The sequence below is a fragment of the Diorhabda carinulata genome, chromosome X (genome assembly GCF_026250575.1).
Source record: "Diorhabda carinulata isolate Delta chromosome X, icDioCari1.1, whole genome shotgun sequence".
NCBI lineage: Eukaryota > Metazoa > Arthropoda > Insecta > Coleoptera > Chrysomelidae > Diorhabda > Diorhabda carinulata.
This window is the reverse complement of record NC_079472.1, coordinates 13,482,462-13,502,933: the sequence shown is the minus strand read 5'-3', so window position 1 is coordinate 13,502,933 and position 20,472 is coordinate 13,482,462. Positions and strand designations below refer to the sequence as shown.

Genomic DNA, 20,472 nt, shown 5'->3' with positions numbered 1-20,472 from the left:
GTTCTGAAAAGTGTGTGGAAATAAAATATTGGAAAATAATTTTTATTTATGACTTTTCTTTTAATGTTAGACTAACAACTGATGGATCGCAGTACTTAAAATGACATTTATCACAAATTAAGTTTCTTCACGCCAGGATATCGCATCGATGTAGTTTTCACTTTAAAAATAAATGAATTAGGCATCAAATTGCTTATTATCTATATATATATATATATATTATTATAAAAAAGTTGAAAGAACGTTAAATAATGTGTACAAAGCTGTAATAAGAATACTAATCAAAGACTTTTTGACCCGTCCATGTAAAGTACATACATAACATCATATCAATCCTAACATAATCGTTAATTTAATTAAATTCACGTATATGAAAATATGAATGACTGATATTTACGAAATGGATGCCAATTATTTTAAATTAATGTACTGCTTCTTCTTTTTTTTAGGTAAGCAAGCTGTTTAGCCAAATATGTAAGTTGATTAACCCCATAAATCTCACTAAACTAAAATATTAAGTTAAAAAATATATACTAATTAAAAAACAAATTTCATATAATAAAAATGCGTGGGGGGCGTGAATTCAATTATTATTCAAAATATTTTATCGATAGATATAGATAGAAGTAAAGTAATTAGATATACGAGGTCTGGCTATTAATTAACGAGAATGGTTACGAAAAAGATTATTCTACACTCGAATGCTCCCCTTCAATATACTCCAATCCCCTCACCACACACCTTTCCATACGTTTTTTCCATTGATGGAAGCAGTGCTGGAAGTCTTCTTTGGTGAAGGCATTTAGAAGCTGTGTCATTTTTTGCTTTATCGCTTCCAACGACTCAAATCGGATTTCTTACAAAGCAGATATTTTTCTAACCTTTTATGGAAATCTGAGAAGACCCGTTGACGCAAGAGCTTTTGGTCAGGAGTCAGATTTTCTGGCACCAACTTCGCACAAACTTTTGTCTTGTATATTTCCTCGTGTAAAATTTTTCTAACCGTTTCTTTATCGGCGTTTACAGCCTCGGCAATCATCCGGATGCTCATTCACGATCTGCACGCACAATTTGGTTGATTTTGGTCACTGTTTCCGTAGTTGAAACAGTCACCTGGGTGATGGTGATCATCAGTGCCATCACTAAAGCGCTCACACCACTCAAAAACACGCGTACGAGATAGAGAATTGTCCCCATAGGCCTTTTGCAACAATTTATAACACACTGTCGGAGTTTTTTCTCACTTAAACGAGAAATTTGAGTTTTATACGTTCCTAAATAAATATTCATTTTGTGTTCCATACGCTGCGAGATGTGATGCTCTAGAATGTGAATAGAGGTTATATCTGTTATTTTTCTTTGATTGTTTTTACTCACCCACTTGAGTATATCAAAGAATACCATTTTCCTTTTTGTCTAGCTAGTTTAATATATCAATGTATTCCCAAAAAACAGTTTGGATCAAGACTTTAGAGCTTCTAGGAGTCGAAACTTCTTCTATAAACATGTTGTGATTCCATTCTTGAGTAGTCTTAAACAAAATTTGACTACTGACGTCGACTGTGAGTGCTGCCACTTATGAAAAACTATAATAATGATACCAACTACTATAATAAGTGAAATATCCCCATGAAAGTCGATTTGATCGCCCGAAAAAATAATTTAAATAAAAAAATTTGGTCACTAAATATTTGAAATTATATTAATCAGAACTTTTTTTTTGAAAACGATCTGTTTTAATTCGAATTGAGCTCGTGTGTGGAGGTATTAGAGTAAATTTGGGGTCAAAATTTTCAGTCATCTATCAAATAAGCTGAACCGAATTATTTTCGTACAAGTTGCAGTATTCCGCTCTACCTAAGATTTAATACTTCTTTCCAAACCTATCAGCAGCTTATATATGATTGACCCTGTATTGTTTCAAGGAAAAACGCTCTCTATATAAACAAATCTAGGAATATACGTGAAAACCAGTTTCATGTATGTATAACATTCTAATTAACCTGCTTAATGAGAGGATGATACAGAATCATTCAACGAGCTAACTAGTTCTACAAAAATAAAATGATTTCTACTTTTAGATGTTTTGGATAATTTAACGTCTTTCCCTTTGAATTTCTCAAGGTTAATCAAAAATTTATTTACTTTGCACAATGATAGATTATAATTTATTTCGTCAGCACAAACCTAAATTCAAAAATTTCGAAAACTAACAAAGTTAATGTGTTCGTTTAATGATTTTCTTGAATTATTTCATACACTTTACGAGGATTGCTAGTTTTGAGATAGACAAATAAAAACAACTATTGTACAAGGATTGTACGACGGATAAGCCATCAATAAAATGTTATGCATTTGGTTTCTCTATTTTTTAACGAACACTTCCGGTAAAAAAATGCTAGTGTTTTATTCAGAATTGATTTAAAGTCCATTAATCCCGAAAAAACCGACTACTTGCTTCGAAGTGCTTGGCTCAGACCCATACAGTTGATTTTTGTTTAGTTTCCATAGATCCATGATACATCGCCTGTCGAGATCTTATAGACGTCTTTTGAAGCATCGCGATTGAGTATTTTCAACATTTCTTTGGACCTTGTCTGGACGATCTTCACGAAATTCATCCTGTAGAGAAATGCGACCAAGATTGAATTTGGAAAACCAGCGAAATACGGTAGCTCGCGTGCTTCATCACCAAAGGTCGAAGCGCTCGTTTGACCAAACGTTCTGAGTACGTTCACCATTAAAAATGTCAAACTTTATGTCAGATTTGACATATCCACATCAGTGTTTTCGTCTACAGCTTTCATTAAACACAAGTCACTCATGCGCGTAGCAATCATACAAAAAGAAAGCCTCAACATCGTTTTTGCTCAACGTTCAATAAGCTCTTTGAGACCTTGGTAGAACCTTTCCTTTGGATTTAATTTTTTTCCATGCAAAAATTTCGCCATAGATTTGAATAATAGTAACTGACGATTCTTCTATTTTATTTCGCATCTATACAGATGGCCAGCACGATTTTCTGATCTGACGCCATTAGACATCTTCTTGTAGGGAAACTAAACCCTTCAACTTAAATGTATAAGCTTGCAATGAGATCAGTCATACCATTGATGATGAGCAACGTTAAAAGATATTTCTATATGGTTGTTTCACCCTGGATATTAGACAGTTTAAAAATAATACAGTGATCACAGCTCTTGACCTACGAAAATTGGTTATGTCGCTGATTTTCTGGATTTAGGTAGTTCTCCAGGTGTTTTATCGATGCAGTGAAAGTTAACATCAAAGTTTTGCTAAGCTAAGCGATATATTTTTAAAAATTTCGATTTTGCAAATAACGTCGAATTTCGCAAAAAGTGAAGGGATCAAATATATACTTTAAAAAATTTTCTATAAAAAAGGTTCCTTGTGATTTATCTCTAAGAGCTGTCATTTCTTTGTAAAATACGCTCAAACTTCGGGGTCGCATCTTACTAAAAAGTTTTCGCGTCACGTAGAGTCTGAGGGAAATTATGTCCCCGGCTGAAGAAGAAACTGTTGTATCTCCTCGAAAACTTAACAATTCGGGACGAAAGAAAGTGAATTTTACTAGTTAGAGTCTCTACTTTTCAACTGCATCTGCAAAAAATTCTGACTTGTAGAATTTTCTTGGAAAACAACACGGACGGGATTGTTTTTTTGCTGGTTGCCCCAACCGTTCAAAAACTTTTTTTATCTTATACAGATCGTAGACTAAAATAGTTATAAGATAAAATAAATAATACAATACGTTTATAGAATCTGAGGATTGTTTTTCTAAATGTTTTTTTTTATTGAAGAGTCCGAGATCAAAGTTTCGATGTTGATCCTAGAGGGAAAACTTTTTATAGAAGAAAGTTTAGTCGAAAGGCACGTAGTTCAGGCTTAGAGGAAACTCAAATTTAGGGTGCTACATTGAATTTAATAGTTCGTTTTAATGAATTTTCAAAACGTGTTGTTGTTGAATTAAAAAAAAATCTATTATGATTGTTGGAGTAGACGTTACGAACATTAAAATATTAATAGAGAGTCGATTTCTTTTATTTTTAAACAATATACAAAAGCAAATTTTTCCGTTTTCACACAAACGATTTACTCATATGAATAGACGTATTATTAGATTTGACGAGATCTAATGTTATTCAAACTAATTTTGCTGTCTCTATGGAAATTTTAATTTTGTTGTCTTCCTTTTTTTGAATCTGACTACTGATGTTCTACGCAGTCAATTAATTTTAACTAAACAGAGAAAACGTGGAAACGAACAGAAAAGGATAATAATTAGAACTGGAAAAAGTCGTAGTTGATTTTCCATAGTTTTCGTTAACAAAGTAAAATGTCAAACAACGGAAAAAAATAATTTGCTCCAGCTTCAACCCATATTAACTCAGTCAGTTACGTAAACCAAAATTCGGATCAGTTTTGACTTAGTGTCAATCTCTGAAGAAGATGACGCAGTTATCTAGACACACTATAGATGATTTCTATATATAAACATATAAATATGTTTTGTGAATAGATGTTCGAGAAATGCCTTAAAACACATGCTACACCCAGCAGCGAACCATTGCTTGAGATCGTCAATTAGACGATTACCTTTCAAATGAGATCTTTGAACTCACTATGTGATAGAAAAAAAACTACTTTTACTAATGTTAGATTTTTTCATGGTGGACAAGTTTGGTTGTTGAATACCAGCCATTTTCGCAAAATAATGAGAAAACTAAAGCATAATTTTTTTAGCTGAGTTGTCCAGCTTCAATTCCCACCCCAAATAAGTTCGTAAAACCTTCGGTTTCCCATCAAAAATTTGAAAATTCTCTAAGAGCTCCAAAAAGACATTTTTTTCTTAAAACTTTTTGCGATTTTCCAGGGGTTTGATTTTAACGCATCATACGGGGGGAAACGAAAGATTACGTAGTACAAAAAAGAAACCTCTTTCTACCGGGAGAGTTTCTTTAATACATCAGCCGAAGATTCTACGGGTGTAGAGGACGCCGTCGAACAGACAGAAGCAAAAGGCATATTATTAGTGCACGTTAATTGTGAAAAAAAAAAATAGTGAAAATGGCAGAAAAGGAACCCAACGGGAAAGCTTCAAAGTGAAAAATTAATTGTGTTTCTTTTTTAGTACGTAAAGCATCAAATCTTTGATTAGTGAAATGTTGAATTGTTTTTATTGTTTTTCTTCTTCGATAAATATGAGAATAAAGGAGACTTTCTTGACGAGTCTGATGTAAATGTTCATAGCAAGTGTAGCCCAAAATCTCAAGTCGTGAAATAAGGCTTTACTTTAAAATGTGGCTAGGATAGCAGTTTAGTTAAGTGGACAGACATGCTTGAAAACAAGGAGTTGCTACGAGGATATATTGAAAAATTTTTAGCCTACTATAGAACCAAACAAAATATGTTATTACTCAATATATTCTCCTCTTAATTGGATACATTTATTACAGCGAACCTGCAATGTCTCTAGACCTTTCACAAAAAGAGATGATAGTCGGACGGAGCCAAATCTGGTGAATAATGGGGGTGTTCTAGTAATTCGAACGCTAAATCACGAATTTTTTGTATGAGATTTGTGTGCAGGGGAGTATCTTGCAAAAATAAAACACCTTTGGATAGCTTTCCGCGTCTTTTCTCTTTAATTTTTTCCCGTAGTAATGTGGAATAGTAATCTCCAGTTATTCTTCTACCCTTATTCAAAAAATCAATCATGATTATTAAATGGTAATCCCAAAAAACTGAAACAAGAACTTTTCCAGCAGATTTTTGGGCACGAAACTTCTTAGGTCTTGAAGAACCAGAGTGTCGCCATTTCATCCATTGTTGCTTTGTTTCTGGATCGTAGAAATGTACCCAAGTCTCATCCAAAGTAACAATTCGGTTTAAGAAGTGTACATCGTTTTCAAATCGAGCACGGATCGAACGCGATGCTTCTACCCTTGCACGCTTTTGGTCAACATTCAAACATTTGAGGATCCATTTTGCAGCAATTTTTCTCCAATGTCCAAATTGACGTAAACTATATGATGAACGCGTTCCTATGAAATATTCAGTGCTTCAGATTCCTTTTTAGCCCAATTCGACGGTCTGATAAAATCATGTCATGAACTGCATCAATATTTTCGGGGACTGACACAAAAACTGGCGCCTTCCCGATCGGTCATCATCTTCAATGGAAAATTTACCTCTTTTGAAGCTTGCAGTCCAAATTTTTCACGGTCGCATACGAAGGACATTGATCACCAAGGGTATTAAGCATATCCTCGTAAATCTGCTTACCTCTTAATCCTTTTAAATACTCTAATTTTTCGATTTTAACAATTTCGGTGGACATTTTTTTTCTTTTAATTTATTGCGTAACTCTGCTCCACTTTTTTGACGTCAAACTTTACACTTACACTTCTAATAAGTTATTGTTCGTTGCTATGGTAACGCAATATTTTGTTTATGTATGGAACTGGTCTAGGCTAACTAGATATCAATACATCCTCGTATATATTTATAATTTAATGATGGATTATACAATGTTAAATCGTGATCTTGATAAACCAAATAAATTTGCCTCTGTTGAGCTTTTTTTTTACAAAATTTATCAGCAAATAGGAATTTGTTTGTGTTCGGTTCAGATATTTCCATCGTCCCAATTTTATTAATGTGTTTTTGGATTTTTTAGCTTCTGAATGATGAATTCTACTATGTTGAGTCATTATCTTAATAAACAAAGCTGATTTGAGTTTGTAGAGGCTCTTTTTCACAAAATTGATCATACGAAAAATCATATTTGAGTTTCTTCGGAGATAATTTCTTACTCGGCATTTTTTTTTCGGAAATTTCAACTTTTTTGAGTTATCCGCAAAAAATGCATTGTTGAGATTAAGAAAAAATCACAGGGAACCTTTTTTGTAGGAAATTTTTTGAACTACATTTTGAGCCCATCAGTTTTTTCGAAATTCAGCATAGATTCCGAGTTATTTGCAAAATTCGAAATTTTGAAAATTTAAACAAAAATATATCGCTTAGCGGCCAAAATTTTGATCCCTCAGAACTACTTAAATCCAGAAAATCAGCGACATTATCAATTTTCGTGGGTTTCGGCTCTAATTGAACTGTACTCACTGTACTAAAAGGGAATATGAGATAATAAACTACGATTTTTTTTTCTTAATATTTAATTTCGTATATCAAAATAGAGAATAATAATCGAGTAGTCTATTTCCATTCATCCTTTATCAAATCTGCAGCTTTTTCTCCGATCATAATCGATGGGGCAACCAAATTTCCCGAAATAGTTACAGGTATCACACTGGCGTCAGCTACTCTCAATTTGTGTATTCCCCTGACTTTCAAATTTTCATCTACTACGGCATTTTTATCTTCTTCTGTACCCATTTTAGCGGTTCCAGTGATATGTCCTTTATTAACAGCCAAATGTCTTACAGCGCATTTCCAATATTCATCGTGATTGTTTTTATCGCAACCGGGTATGTGATTATCGCTAATATGAACGTCTAATTTTTGTAAAGTATCAGTTTTCGCTAATTCGATCGCTTTTTTTATTCCCGCAACCAAAGAATCGATATCTCGATCATCGGAATCGGTTAAAGAATTGGTGTTGATTAGAGGATGGTGAAGGGGATCGTTATCGTGGAGTTTTATATCCCCAATCGATTTTGGATGAAGGAGGGTTACTTCCACGTTGAAAAAATTTGATTTGGGATATATTTCGTCGTGGATTTCTTTTTTGATACGATTAGCACGTTGGAATTGCTCACCTATAAGAGAAATATTAATTTCAAAAGAAATATGTTGATGGTTGTTTATTTACCGTTTTCAAGATCGTCTTTTGTTACTAGAAACTGTATGTCAGGATAATCCAAACTTTCTTTCGATGCTTCCGTTTTTAAGAACCCTATAGCTTCTATACCGGGTGTTGTTAAAGGACCTTTAGCGTGTTTCAAAAATTCTTCAACTATTTCATGTTTATCAGGTATTTTAAAGCTTTCGTTATAGTGAAAGTTGAGTCCTATAAAACTCATTTGATCTTTCAAACTACTACCAACGTTTAAATCGGCTACTGGTTCAATTTTTAAGGCCTCAAGCTGCTCTTTCGGTCCAATACCTAATAATATAATAGATATAGATTATATATACAAAGATATTAAAAAAAATAAATACCTGAAAGTAAAAGTAATTGTGGTGTATTCACTGATCCAGCTGCCAAAATAATTTCTTTAGTAGCTTTGCCTACCAATAAATGACCTTCTTGTAAAAATTTCACTCCGTAGGCTTCCTTTGTATGCGGACTGATCAATATTTGTAGAGCTTGAGCTCCTAGAAGTACCTCTAAGTTCGGCCTAGTCACGGTTTGAGCTAGATACGTTTGAGCAACACTGTTTCTATGACCGTCGCGTGTAGTTGCTTGAGGTAGAGATACTCCTAGTTGTTCTTTACCATTATAATCGATTGTTTTTATGTTTAATTCGTGAGCTGCCTCCAAAATATGTTTCCCTAATCCATTGGAATGATGGAAATGTTCCACATATACGGGGCCACCTGTAAAAAGTAGATTATGACATTGACAATCTGCGTAATTATATTGAGCAATAGATAACGTGCAACCTTCTAAAAATTCTAAATTTTATTCAATGTATTTTTCATATTTCATGAGTTTTTTTCCCGTTTGATGATCTTTTAATAATCTTTCTTAATACTGCGTTGTCTGTCCTATGTAAATAGCATCAGAATCGTTTTACATATTTTGCATTAGAACCGACACAATGTAGAGGGAGCTCAAAATATTGGAGGCAATTTACCTTTATACCAAGTTGCAGATATGTGGAGTTATAGGGCATCAAAGTAAGACTCAAAATTCATTACTTCATTTTGAAAATACCACATTTGGTACACTGTATGAGACTATTAAGAGCACCAAGTGGTAAGTGGAAGCTTTCGGATGCCTCTTCCGACTTGTAACGCACCATTCGCGCACGAAGGATATACTAAATGAATAATAGTCGCATGGTGACAAATCGTGATTACGAGAAGGGTGTTCCGGTATTTCTCAACCCAATTCGTTCAACGTTTCTGTCGTAAACTGAGTTGTATACGATATGGCGTTGCCTTGCAACGTTTGGCACTATGGATTGGAATATCGCGTCGTTTTGATCGGTTTCACCAACTTTTTTAGAAGGTTATCATAATACTGAGCCTCCACAGTACTTTGTTCGGTGAGAAAATCATCCTATCATGTCCTAAAACACAGTACATCACGCTTTCCCCACTGAAAGTGTAACTTTTCATGGACAGGCGTTTACTCTCCGGAATATAGTACTCAAGTCTCGAAATTTTCTTTTTCCTCTTAATACCGTTGCAGGAGACGCGTGCAAACTTCCCAGCGCGGGTATTTTTGTTCAAAATTCAGAAGTCTTGGTACCCATCTTGTCATCTGGTAACCGAGCCGTTAATGAAATTATTTGCTACTACGCTGATGCTCAATGTGCCACTTTTTCTCGGCCTTTCCGGTATCTGGAACATCATTCATACACTTGAAGTATTGGAGATAAATTTCGCGCGGATTTTGTATCATATTTAATCGAAAAACGAATAATTATTCGTTGCTCAACAAATATTGGTACATTCTTCTTTTTTACGAGACTAAATTTTATTCGAAAACTTCGATTTATATTTGAACCACCCTCGTATTTCTATAATATATAATTTCCTTTATGACTATGCTAATATCATATTTGTTAAAATAATTCCATAATTGTTGGGAAAGTCCTTGTTTCTTAAATGATTATACCTAGTTATAGATCTGTTTATCTTTTTCTAGAATATGTTATTTATAATTTTTTCAACATAATTATTTTCTTTTTAGACGACGCCATCTAAAAGTTGCTCGTTCTGTATTCATTTACATACTGAAAGTTGCGTTTTGAATGTTCCATGTAGTGAAAGTTACAGTTCCGTACTGCAAAACACTTTCGGGACGTTCTGGAGTGACTCTAGCCACTTGACAGTTGACACTTCGATGATTTTGCATAACCTTAAATTTTTAATTTCCTGAAATTATTTGTTTCATCCGAAGTTTTGTCTAAATTAATGAATAACAATGAATGATGATGAAAAAGAAAACTTCACCGAAGAAAGTAATGCGGCCGTTTTTAATTCGTTGCCGGATAAATATCGTGCAAGATACGAAAAACAGTACGAGCTCTTTATGAAGTTGCGTCACCAGAAAAAGGCGAAAAACCCAACGGAAAACGCAGCGCTCGCTTATTTTTCAGAAAAATCTAAAAACTGGAAAAGTTCCACTTTATGGTCTACATTATCGATGATTAAAAGTACTCTCGTAATAAAATAAAATGTTCACATCAACAAATATCCAAAACTCATCCCGAAGAAATAAAATAAAGGGCACACTGCAAAAAAATCAAAATTTTTAACCAGAGAAAATATAATAGAATTCTTGTTAAATTCTTGTGCGTCGTTTAAAAAATGTTGTGTACGCCGCGGCTCAAATACTACTTTGTTGGACTCGTCTGTTGCTTGCCTCGCTTCGCTCGGCTCGCAATTTTCAAACTCGAAACAATTTTCTAAATAACTAAACATGAAATTTTCATTTTTACCTAAAGCGTGATGTTTTCTGTCGAAATCTGGAACGTGGAAATCTTCAATTTTCTTGAAATAAGGTAATACGTCATTCCAACACCATTTTTTTAATCCGAGATCGGCCCATTTATCGTAATCTTTATGATTTCCTCTAGTGTAAATCATGTTATCGACCGACGTGATACCGCCAAGGACTTTTCCATATTTGATAGAACATTTATTGTTTTCCATACCTACGATTTGATTAAAATGAACTCTGAATTAAATAATTTTCAAACTCCCCGTATAAATATGTCATACCTAAACACGAATGTTTCTGTTCCGTGGTTGTATAGCTCCAATCGTAAGGCGTCGTCTGTAGATATTTGGACATTGAAGGCGTTTGAGATATTGTAGTTTCCACGTAACCCGCTTCTAAAAGTAGTACCTTCCATTCTGGTACTTCTGAAAGTCTGTTTGCCAAAGTCGCGCCAGAAGGTCCCGCTCCAATAATTATAAAATCGAATTCTTTGGAAGCTACAAACGATTCGGATATGTTATAGCCTAGACTCGAAATTAGTTAAAATACTGCTAACGATCAATTATGAAAATAAATAACAATTTATTTGGAAATCTCTTAAAAAATGATTTTAGTGTAGCAGAGATTTAGCCCTACACCCCAACCCGCTTCTGGGATAGCTAGAAAACTCAGTAATTCAATTTTCATACGAAATAACCTTTTTTTAAACAACCTGTATATATGTAAAACGACTGGACAATGTGTTAAATGCAAATACTTGTTAATGGTGAAAAGTTGTTGAAAAATCGATGATCTTGCGACCAGTTTCAGATTTCGAATAGTTTACAATAGATGTCATATACAGAATGTCCTACTAGAGCAACTAGAATGTGTTAGAAGGTAAAATAAATTTTTTATTAAACGTTGTTGTTCATTTCGCTCTTTATCGGAATCAATCTCTATATCAAAAAAATGTATTTTTCACTGCATGCAAATGGCCGACAAAAGGGAAACAGATATTTCCGTTTTTTGGTCCCAGAAGTACCTGGCCTGAAGTACATAATCTATACAGTTTGAAGACACCACGTTGTTTAGTATTTGTTTGGCAGCCATCAATGGTGAACGTTTTCAGTGAATTTGGGTACCATGTTGAAGAAAATCCACTGAATTATCGTCGACTAAAAGTGGCCAAACTAACAGACATGGTAGGCATTTCAAAAAATGCGTTACATCGTATGAAAACTGAAAATCTGGACATGAAGAAGATGGGTGCCGCGTTTGCTCACGATGGAACAAAAACATCGTCGTGGAGATGTTCCCATCGAGTGTTTGGCAATGTTTTGTTCTCGGGGAGTGGAGAGTCCATCACTTCACAAGCAAAACAAAAGTATAATCAAAATAATAGACTGAAAAGGAAGAACCGGCTCCAAAGGAGGCAAAGACCGTTCCATTTGCAGGCAAGGTCATGGCGTCGGTTCTTTAGGATAGGAAAAACTATCAACGGCGAGTTTTTTGCGAACTTATTGCATCGTTTGGTCGAAGAAATCAAGCATTTGGCTAAGAAGAAAGTGTTGATTCATCAAAAAAATGCACCAGCTTACACATCCGTTATTACAATGGTCAAAATTAATGAATTAAAGTTTGAATTGCTACATCCAGCATCCTATTCGCCAGATTTAGCCCCCTCGGATTATTTTCTGTTTCCAGATTTGGAAAAATGGTTCGGTGGTCAGTTAATTGCTATTTTGAGAAGCTTGATGATTCTCCTTATAAAATGCTATTATAGAACTTATTGAAAATCGCTGTGAAAAGTGTATGGAACGAAAAGGAAAAGGAAAAGGAAAAGGAAAAGGAAAAGGAGAAGGAAAAGGAAAAGGAAAAGGAAAAGGAAAAGGAAAAGGAAAAGGAAAAGGAAAAGGAAAAATATGATATATTTTTTTCTTTGTTGGGCCAGGTACTTTTGGAACCAACCTCGTTCATCGAGTAAAGTCATTTAATTTGCTTTTCGTTCACCTGTTACATTACGTTTTTCATCTTCAAAATTTTTTTCTTTGTATTTATATTCAGACGCGATTCGTTCCATTTCGGCAAGTCCTTTCGAAAAATTTTCGAAATATGTACTTTTAGGATCTGGTTCTGGTGACGAACATGTTGCAATAGATATGGATAAACCGATGAGAAACGGAATGCAAGAAAAAATTGCCATATCTGAAATCGAAACAAACTAATTAGATTTCTAAACTAGATACGTTAATTTCATTTGAAGTTATTTCGCTCTGATTAATTATATTTGTTTACACAGAATACGCCATATTTTCAAAAATAATATAAATGAAATAAATGAAACCTCATTGTTTGTTGTGAGATAATATTTAACATTAATTCATTTGCTTTTATGGGTGTGCCATACTTTTACTTGTCCTTTGAATTTATTTTTTATCCCGTACGATTGATATTTTCTTTTATGAAAGTGAAATAATGAAGGATTTTATACGATGATATAAAAAATTGTTTCATACAAGGGCAAACGTTCTTTTCTAATAATTCAATCAACATAGAATTCAAATACTTTTTTGACATAATAATTTCCCATTTAAAATTATTTAAATTTGAAAAACATTGAACAAATGTAACCCTAACAGAGATGCAGTCTTCTGTATAAATCTGTTCCTTATTTTTATCCACCATCAACGTATCCTCTCGGATTACCAAATTTCTGCCTTTTATTAATGTGATTGTGAAGAATCATAAATGTAGCTACTCAAATTCAAGGTTTATTGTATTAATTAAGATTTATGGTACACGATCTTAATGGGGACCCACATCATAGATGATTGATTCCGGTTGTTCCTTGGACATTTGAGTTCCATTAAACTATCAAATTACGTACTTTATTCTATATCGATTTTTTAGTATTAAAGACCGGTCTGTAAACACCTAGATGTCTTAATATTATGGCGTTCGTTCGAGTATTATTGAAACTACGTTTAACTACTTATTTTATTATTTAATAAATAGTTTATTGATGTTTTTATACAATGAATATGATCAACCATCATTGGTTAACCAGAAGATACATTACATATACTAACAATGATAATTTAGAGTGATCACATCAAAAATTAATTATCAACCTTCACAACAGTGTCCCATTCAATGTTACGCATTAGTTTTGATCCACTGTGAAGATAGGCAATACTTTTTACATAATGTATGGAAACTTGCATAAGAACGACTCGTTTTCGTTGCATTAAAAAAATTTTAAATTAAAATTTTATTACAAATATTTATCATGTAACAAGAATGTGAAGTTGTAATATATAATAAAAGGTATTTAAAAACTTTTAACCACTTTTTTATGTAATAGAAAGTGGATAATTCAAGAAAAAATTGTTAAAAATTATTTGATACAAGTTTTCGGGCTTTTTTGGCCTTTTATTACCTTTTATAAAAAGGTTTGGACTGGTCAAAAGCCCGGTGTATTAAAGATTACGTAGATGTTATTGTATTCATTAAGATTTATGTTAGACGATCTTAATGGGGACCCACATCATAGATGATTGATTCCGGTTGTTCCTTGGACATTTGAGTTCCATTAAACTATCAAATTACGTACTTTATTCTGTATCGGTTTTTTAGTATTAAAGACCGGTATGTAAACACATAGATGTCTTAATATTCTGGTGTTCGTTCGAGTATTATTAAAACTAAGTTCAACTATTTATTTTATTATTTAATAAATAGTATATTGATATTTTTATACAACGATTATGAATAACCATCATTGGTTAGCAAGAAGCTACATTACAAATACTAACTGATAATTTTAGAGTGATTACATGGAAAATTAATTATAAACCTTCACAACAGCGTCCCATTCAATGTTACGCAGTAGTTTTGATCAACTGTGAAGATAGGCAATACTTTTTACATAATGTATGGAAACTTGCATAAGAACGACTCGTTTTCGTTGTTTAAAAAAAAAATTAAATCAAAATTTCACTACAAATATTTATCTTTATCATGTTACAAGAATGTGAAGTTGTATTATATAATAAAGGGTATTTAATAAACTTTTAACCACTTGTTTATAGAATAGAAAGTGGTTAATTTTGGAAAAATTGTTAAAAATGATATGATACAAGTTTTCGCCCTTTTTATGGCCTTTTATAACCTTTTTAAAGTCCTGTGTATTAAAGATTACGTAGATATATTATAAGAGTTTGGTTTATAACTTGTGTTTGATAATAAACGTTAGAAATTTTGTTTTATTCTAATTTCAAGAATCTCTTTCCACAAATTTTCACCGAAATTACGATTTTCGGTTTTTTCGTATAGTAAGGAAGTTCAAATTGTGTATTCTCAACGTCCTTAACGGTCTATTATGCCCTTATTGAGTTACATCTCCGATATGCCCCTCCCTTCTGGGGTACGTATGGTGCGACTCAATTTAAGCAAATCTTTAAACTATAAAAGAGAACTGCAGGGACTGACTCTTCCTCTCTTATTCATCATTGAATCCGCTTGCCTAATTCGTAAGCACGCTTCTCCAATTTCAGAAAGATCGTTGCACGGTTATCCACTTAGAAACGCAGAGCACTCCACGTTCAGAATTAGTTAAAGGCTCAATACTTTACAATGAAAAAAAAATGCACAATCACTTGCTAATTGATATCAAATCGATATCATCTTACTAAAGAAGATAAATGTGACGGGTTTCAAAGATGAAGTTCAGGAAAAGCAAAATTTCGAATAGTTAATCATTTAAAAGAAAGACTTCGAAAGAAAATGCACGTTTTATTCTCTCTAAACTAATTTCCGACAGAAGAAAAAGCTCTAGTGATGGTTCAACATGGTAAGGAATACCCCGAATTGAGTCGAAGCACATCATGAAAAGTTTTAAAAGAATTTAGAAGTTCGCTGTGAAAAGCCTTCCAGAAAATCTACAATCTACTCGTTTCGATTGCTACCATGTATCGATAAATGCTGATGTTTGTAAATAATGGTTGGAATAAGTGATTGTCTTTCGCGAGTCGATGATTTCTCCTCCATCCCCTCGAACGACAATTTTGAAAGTGCGCATGCGATCGGTCCCTAAACTGTTTCGGAATCAGTCCCGCGAACAAAGCTAACACAGAAAGAGGAGATTTTATAGGATCTATTGTGATTTTGTGTGAGAACGCTACAGAACATCCAAATGAAGCTTCAGTTTTAGAGGCTTGCGTGTAGAGGATCGTGTTTACTGTTTACTACTCAACAATTCAAGACCGCAAAGAACTAGTTTCTTTAGTATCGAATTCGCAGATTAGAGTTTTTAACCATGGGGTTGAGCTAGAACTCTGGTATGGAGGTTCATTTTCGTTACAATGAAGGTTTTTAGCGGGCTTAAACTCTTCATTTCCACAAAAATATATGAAATCTTAATCAAAGTTAACCAAATTGTCCATGTAGAATTGAAAAATGTTATTAAATCACATTTACTTAATTATAACAAGAAAAAAAATGAAGATGATCTTCGAAGATGATTAAATACCTTCAATCTCACAGGAAAACAGTTTAACTGACTATTTAGACTGAAAAAACATTATGCATTACATCAAATTAGAACTAAATCATACACCAAAGAGTGAAATCCAAGTACCTCGGCTTTGACGTGAGCAGTTATGAGATAACAAGTAGCTAGAGCAAATAAGATCTCCGGACGTCTTTAGAAAGACATGAAACCACGACATCAGACTTATACATCAGAAACATCAAAAAAGAAACAACTCTTGGAGACCGCAGAATTCCCAGGCAGATCTGGGGGAAAATTAGATCGAGCAAATAGCGAGGGATGAATCTCCAAGTAGAGGTCGACCACTAAAGGGGTGGAGTGACAACTTAGAACCAAAACGATGAATAAATGGGCGAAAAAGAAGAACGAAATCAATTATGATCTTCAAATAGCTGTTCAGAAAACAAATATCGATATGAAATATATCAAATCAGTGAATCAAACTGGATGCAAAAAACGTGAGACACTCTGTACACATCCAGTATTAGCAGTTTTTTATATGCCTCACGGGGTGGTAGACAGACGCACGCGCGATTATAAAAACCCCAAAAAGCACCACAATCTCAGCCCTGTGGAGATGAAGCTTTCTTATATCAGGGCTGTACCAAAAATAAACCAAATTGACAACCCAACCAATTCAACTAAATAATATGAAGAACGTTATTTTTACTCACCCGTTAATGTAAATATGTAGTGGAGAACAGCACTTGGTTGAATAATCAACGAGCCTCTTACTTCTTACATTCAATAACAAATAATCTACGGTTCATTGCAAAAATCTAATTTATACATTCATGCAAATATTTCCGAGACCCACCCAAATGAATTATTTCCCCATTGTAATAACGTGCTTATCTTTTGTTATTGTATATTCCAAGAAATGGCAATCGATAAATTTGTCCCTTATGATTACAATCCGATCACCCTGACCGTCTTAATTTTTTTTTGCAAATCATTGCGAATAGATTGAATGTCTTTTACGTCGGAAGTCATTTATAAAAATATCTAAATCAAGTTCATGTAGTCTATTATATTTTTTCTACGTTAAAGGTGACGTTTCAGATTGTTTATTATCGGCAATCAATGTTCTGCAATGTTTCCAAATAAACGTGTTGAGATTTTGTCTTCAGCGAGGTCTTAATTATACTTTACTATTTTAATTTCATTGTTTTAAAAGAAATTTTCAATATCTGAATTTACAAAAATTTCTTGAACGACTTGAACAGACTCAACACTTTCACTAACTTAACTTAATAATGTTAAAAAATTTTTCACTAAACTAATTTATTCTTCGGGAGTCACTTAAAGATGCATGTTCTTTGTCAATTCCTATAGTTTCAGGAATCGCATCTAATACTTAGCTGACTGTCAAATCTATCGAGATTTTTCGATATTTTCATATGTTTTTGACATGGAAAGACGACCTGAACGTGAATTATCTTCAACATCTTCTGCGCAATCTTGAAAACTATTAAACTACTCAAAAACACGTGAACACTTTTTCCAATAAATTATAAGTTTCAGTTGAAATTTCTTCAAGTTTCATGTGAAATTTTACAACAATTCGTAACTCTATCGATGAAATCAGCCCTTATACAAACGAAGTAAACGGCTACACTGGTTTGTCTACAGACAAAGCTGACAGTCGTTAACCTTTGGCGCATGCGTATTTTTTCTGAAGCAGCCCTTGTATCATCACATCATCAACGACATCATAAATAAAATAAATTTTAAAAAGTTTTATACTGTGGGAGTTTTTTTGCGTTTTGTCGTACAGTATTATAAACAATTGTGCCAAATCCATACATACATAATCATAAAAAAATATTTGCCGTCATGTACACAATTAAAAGAATATTATTCTCTTCTTAGTGGATGGTTTACATCGCTTTCGGTAATATGGTAATCCACTAAGTTACCATTAACGATGGTCTGTACATTAGCTTCACCAGTACGGCTCTTTATTTTGGAAGGTAGTACTTCTTCACTAAAATTGGAAAAATAATAATAATGACATCATATTACTTAGATAACTGAAGCTAATTGATGATAATTGAAAAAATATTATCATTTCTTTACTATAGTATAACAAAGTAAAAATGAAATTAATCATCTACAATATCGATAGATAAAAACAATCGAATTCAAGGTTTAACGATTGGCGTAGAACATTTTCTCTTAGTGTTTTGTAGAATTAAAAGTAAAATTAAAAGTACAAAAGAAAAAAAATGATATAAAAATGTAGTAAAGATCACGAACGATATGGATACTGTGATAATTAATATAGAAGAATCTAAGTCAGACGATTCAATCCACAACTTTTCAAATTTATCAATGAATATTTCTAAAAATACAACGCAACCTTTTTGAGATTCAAAATTCAATGATTGATTGTTTTTATTTTAAATCATCACGTGGAACTATTTCTATAATCCTGTTTACCTGCTCAACCAAAATGATACAATAAAGGATAATTTTATATGGGTAAATATTAGAAATAGTTGGTTATATTTTCCATTCCATTCCACTAATATGAGTTCTTTATAATAAAATTTGAAACATTGGTTGTAATTATTAAGAATACTTAAAACGATTCCTTCTAATCTATGATTTGCTATTCCACGTACTTTCCGATAGTTTTGTTTTCTGCATCCTTACTCATTAATTTCATTCCTAATTTGTTAATGACCTTCAAATACTATATAATCTAGTATTCTAGGGTGTACTAAAAGTAGAGTTACCAATGAGGTACGGGCTCTAGAGAAGGTGCTAAGGTAAATGCACACTCGCTTGACATCCGTCGTAGATAATCGCGAATGTGAGATTCGGTTTCTCCACGTCAGGAAATTACCACCTGTGGAGGTTTATCGTCAACTAACTGAGGTTTTTTGTAAAGAGTGCCGTTCAGCACGTCTCTAAATTGTGCAGTGTTTTTGCTATGAAGTACGGAGTGAAAGATCGCCGGTTCCGGAAGGGATTGTCCAGAAGATCAACTTGCTCCAAGAGAATCACTGAAGCTTTCGATGCAGCAATTGATAGAAATAAAAGAAACGTTGGGTTGTTGCTAAATGAATGATTGGAGGAGGCTTTGAGTGTGCTTCCGAGTTTCTTCAACAATGTGAGGGAATAAGCAAGAAGTTGTTTGGACTCTATCATTACAGAAAATATTTCAGCATACTAGTGAAACAAAACAAAAATATCGTTAGTGGCGTCACTACGGTTCACTGCCATCAATGAAATTCCAAAAAACGCAGTCGGCAGGAAAGGTTATGGAGACTGTATTTTGGGATACTCCTCATCGATTTCTTGCAACCTGGGACGACAATAAACACTGACATATATTGTGAATAGAGGAGCTTTTAAGAAAATAGGGAGGATTTTTCTACTCTTATACATCCCACATTAAGCCTTCATTTCTTAACAAACAATTTTCCAAGTTAAAGCAACACCAAGGTGGTAAACGCTTTAAGAGCGACGATGATATCCGAGTAGAAGTCTTACGTTTTCTCAACAGATTAGTGGAAGACTTCTTCGACGTAGGAATGCAAAAGCTGCAGTGTACCGTTTTTAAAATTGAGACTATGTGGAAAAATAGAAAACAGTTTAAGCTTTTCGGCCATGTATAAATCGATAATAATGAACGTTTTCTTTTACTAAAAACAAAAAGAAAGAATATATTTACCCAGTAATTTTATAGCCATCAGCATCAGCTTGGTAATACGTAGTCCTGAATTCGTTTCCATCATCGTAAGACGTTTTTCCATATACAACACCGTTATCCCTAATTTCAACTCTCTGTTGGAAACTACCTTCAATACCGTCTTGAATTTGAATGGCGAATTCGTATTTGGCATTTCTTGCTTGTTGTAATTCTTCCGCTGTTAGATCTAGGATAGGTTCCCATGTTGTCGTCGGGATAACTGTCACTTGTTTGGTTGGTTGTACTACTGAAACTTAACATTTTTCGGTTAATTTTTCGTACTAGATATTTTCCTTTTCACATACAAAAGATCTTCCATGTCCAATCTTCCTGGTAATTCTAATCAAAATACCTTTAAAGAGATCTAATCATTCTGGAATAATAAAGCTGAATGACAAATTATCTCATTTCTGTTCAAGCCAAATAGAAAGTTACCTCGTCCAGATACAGAATTTTTCAATAGTGAAATGAAGTTTTTGAAAAAGTAAATCAAAACTATAATAAAATTAAATGGCTTTGATTCTTCGAAATACAGTCTAGAAGCTATTTCTTTAAATAACGGGAATAAGAACCTGCTGAATT

General features: G+C 33.4%; 2 protein-coding genes across 3 annotated transcripts in view; one reads left to right on the top strand and one right to left on the bottom strand.

The window, feature by feature from the left end:
* LOC130901607 (flotillin-2) overlaps positions 1 to 20,472 on the top strand; it is a 255,397-nt gene that overhangs the window by 22,497 nt on the left and 212,428 nt on the right. The window lies entirely within an intron of this gene.
* LOC130901604 (glucose dehydrogenase [FAD, quinone]-like) lies at positions 7,179 to 16,953 on the bottom strand. Of its 2 annotated transcripts, none has more exons than XM_057813086.1 (7): positions 16,865 to 16,953; positions 12,650 to 12,844; positions 10,939 to 11,154; positions 10,656 to 10,871; positions 8,203 to 8,580; positions 7,853 to 8,146; positions 7,179 to 7,799 (listed from the first exon to the last, which is right to left on the bottom strand). In XM_057813086.1, exons 2-7 carry the CDS (start codon positions 12,840 to 12,842, stop codon positions 7,237 to 7,239), a joined length of 1,860 nt encoding a protein of 619 aa, XP_057669069.1. In that variant the 5' UTR covers positions 12,843 to 12,844; positions 16,865 to 16,953; the 3' UTR covers positions 7,179 to 7,236. The 2 variants fall into 2 exon arrangements, with proteins under 2 accessions (XP_057669069.1, XP_057669070.1); XM_057813087.1 differs by having other exon boundaries at positions 12,662 to 12,844; positions 16,865 to 16,951.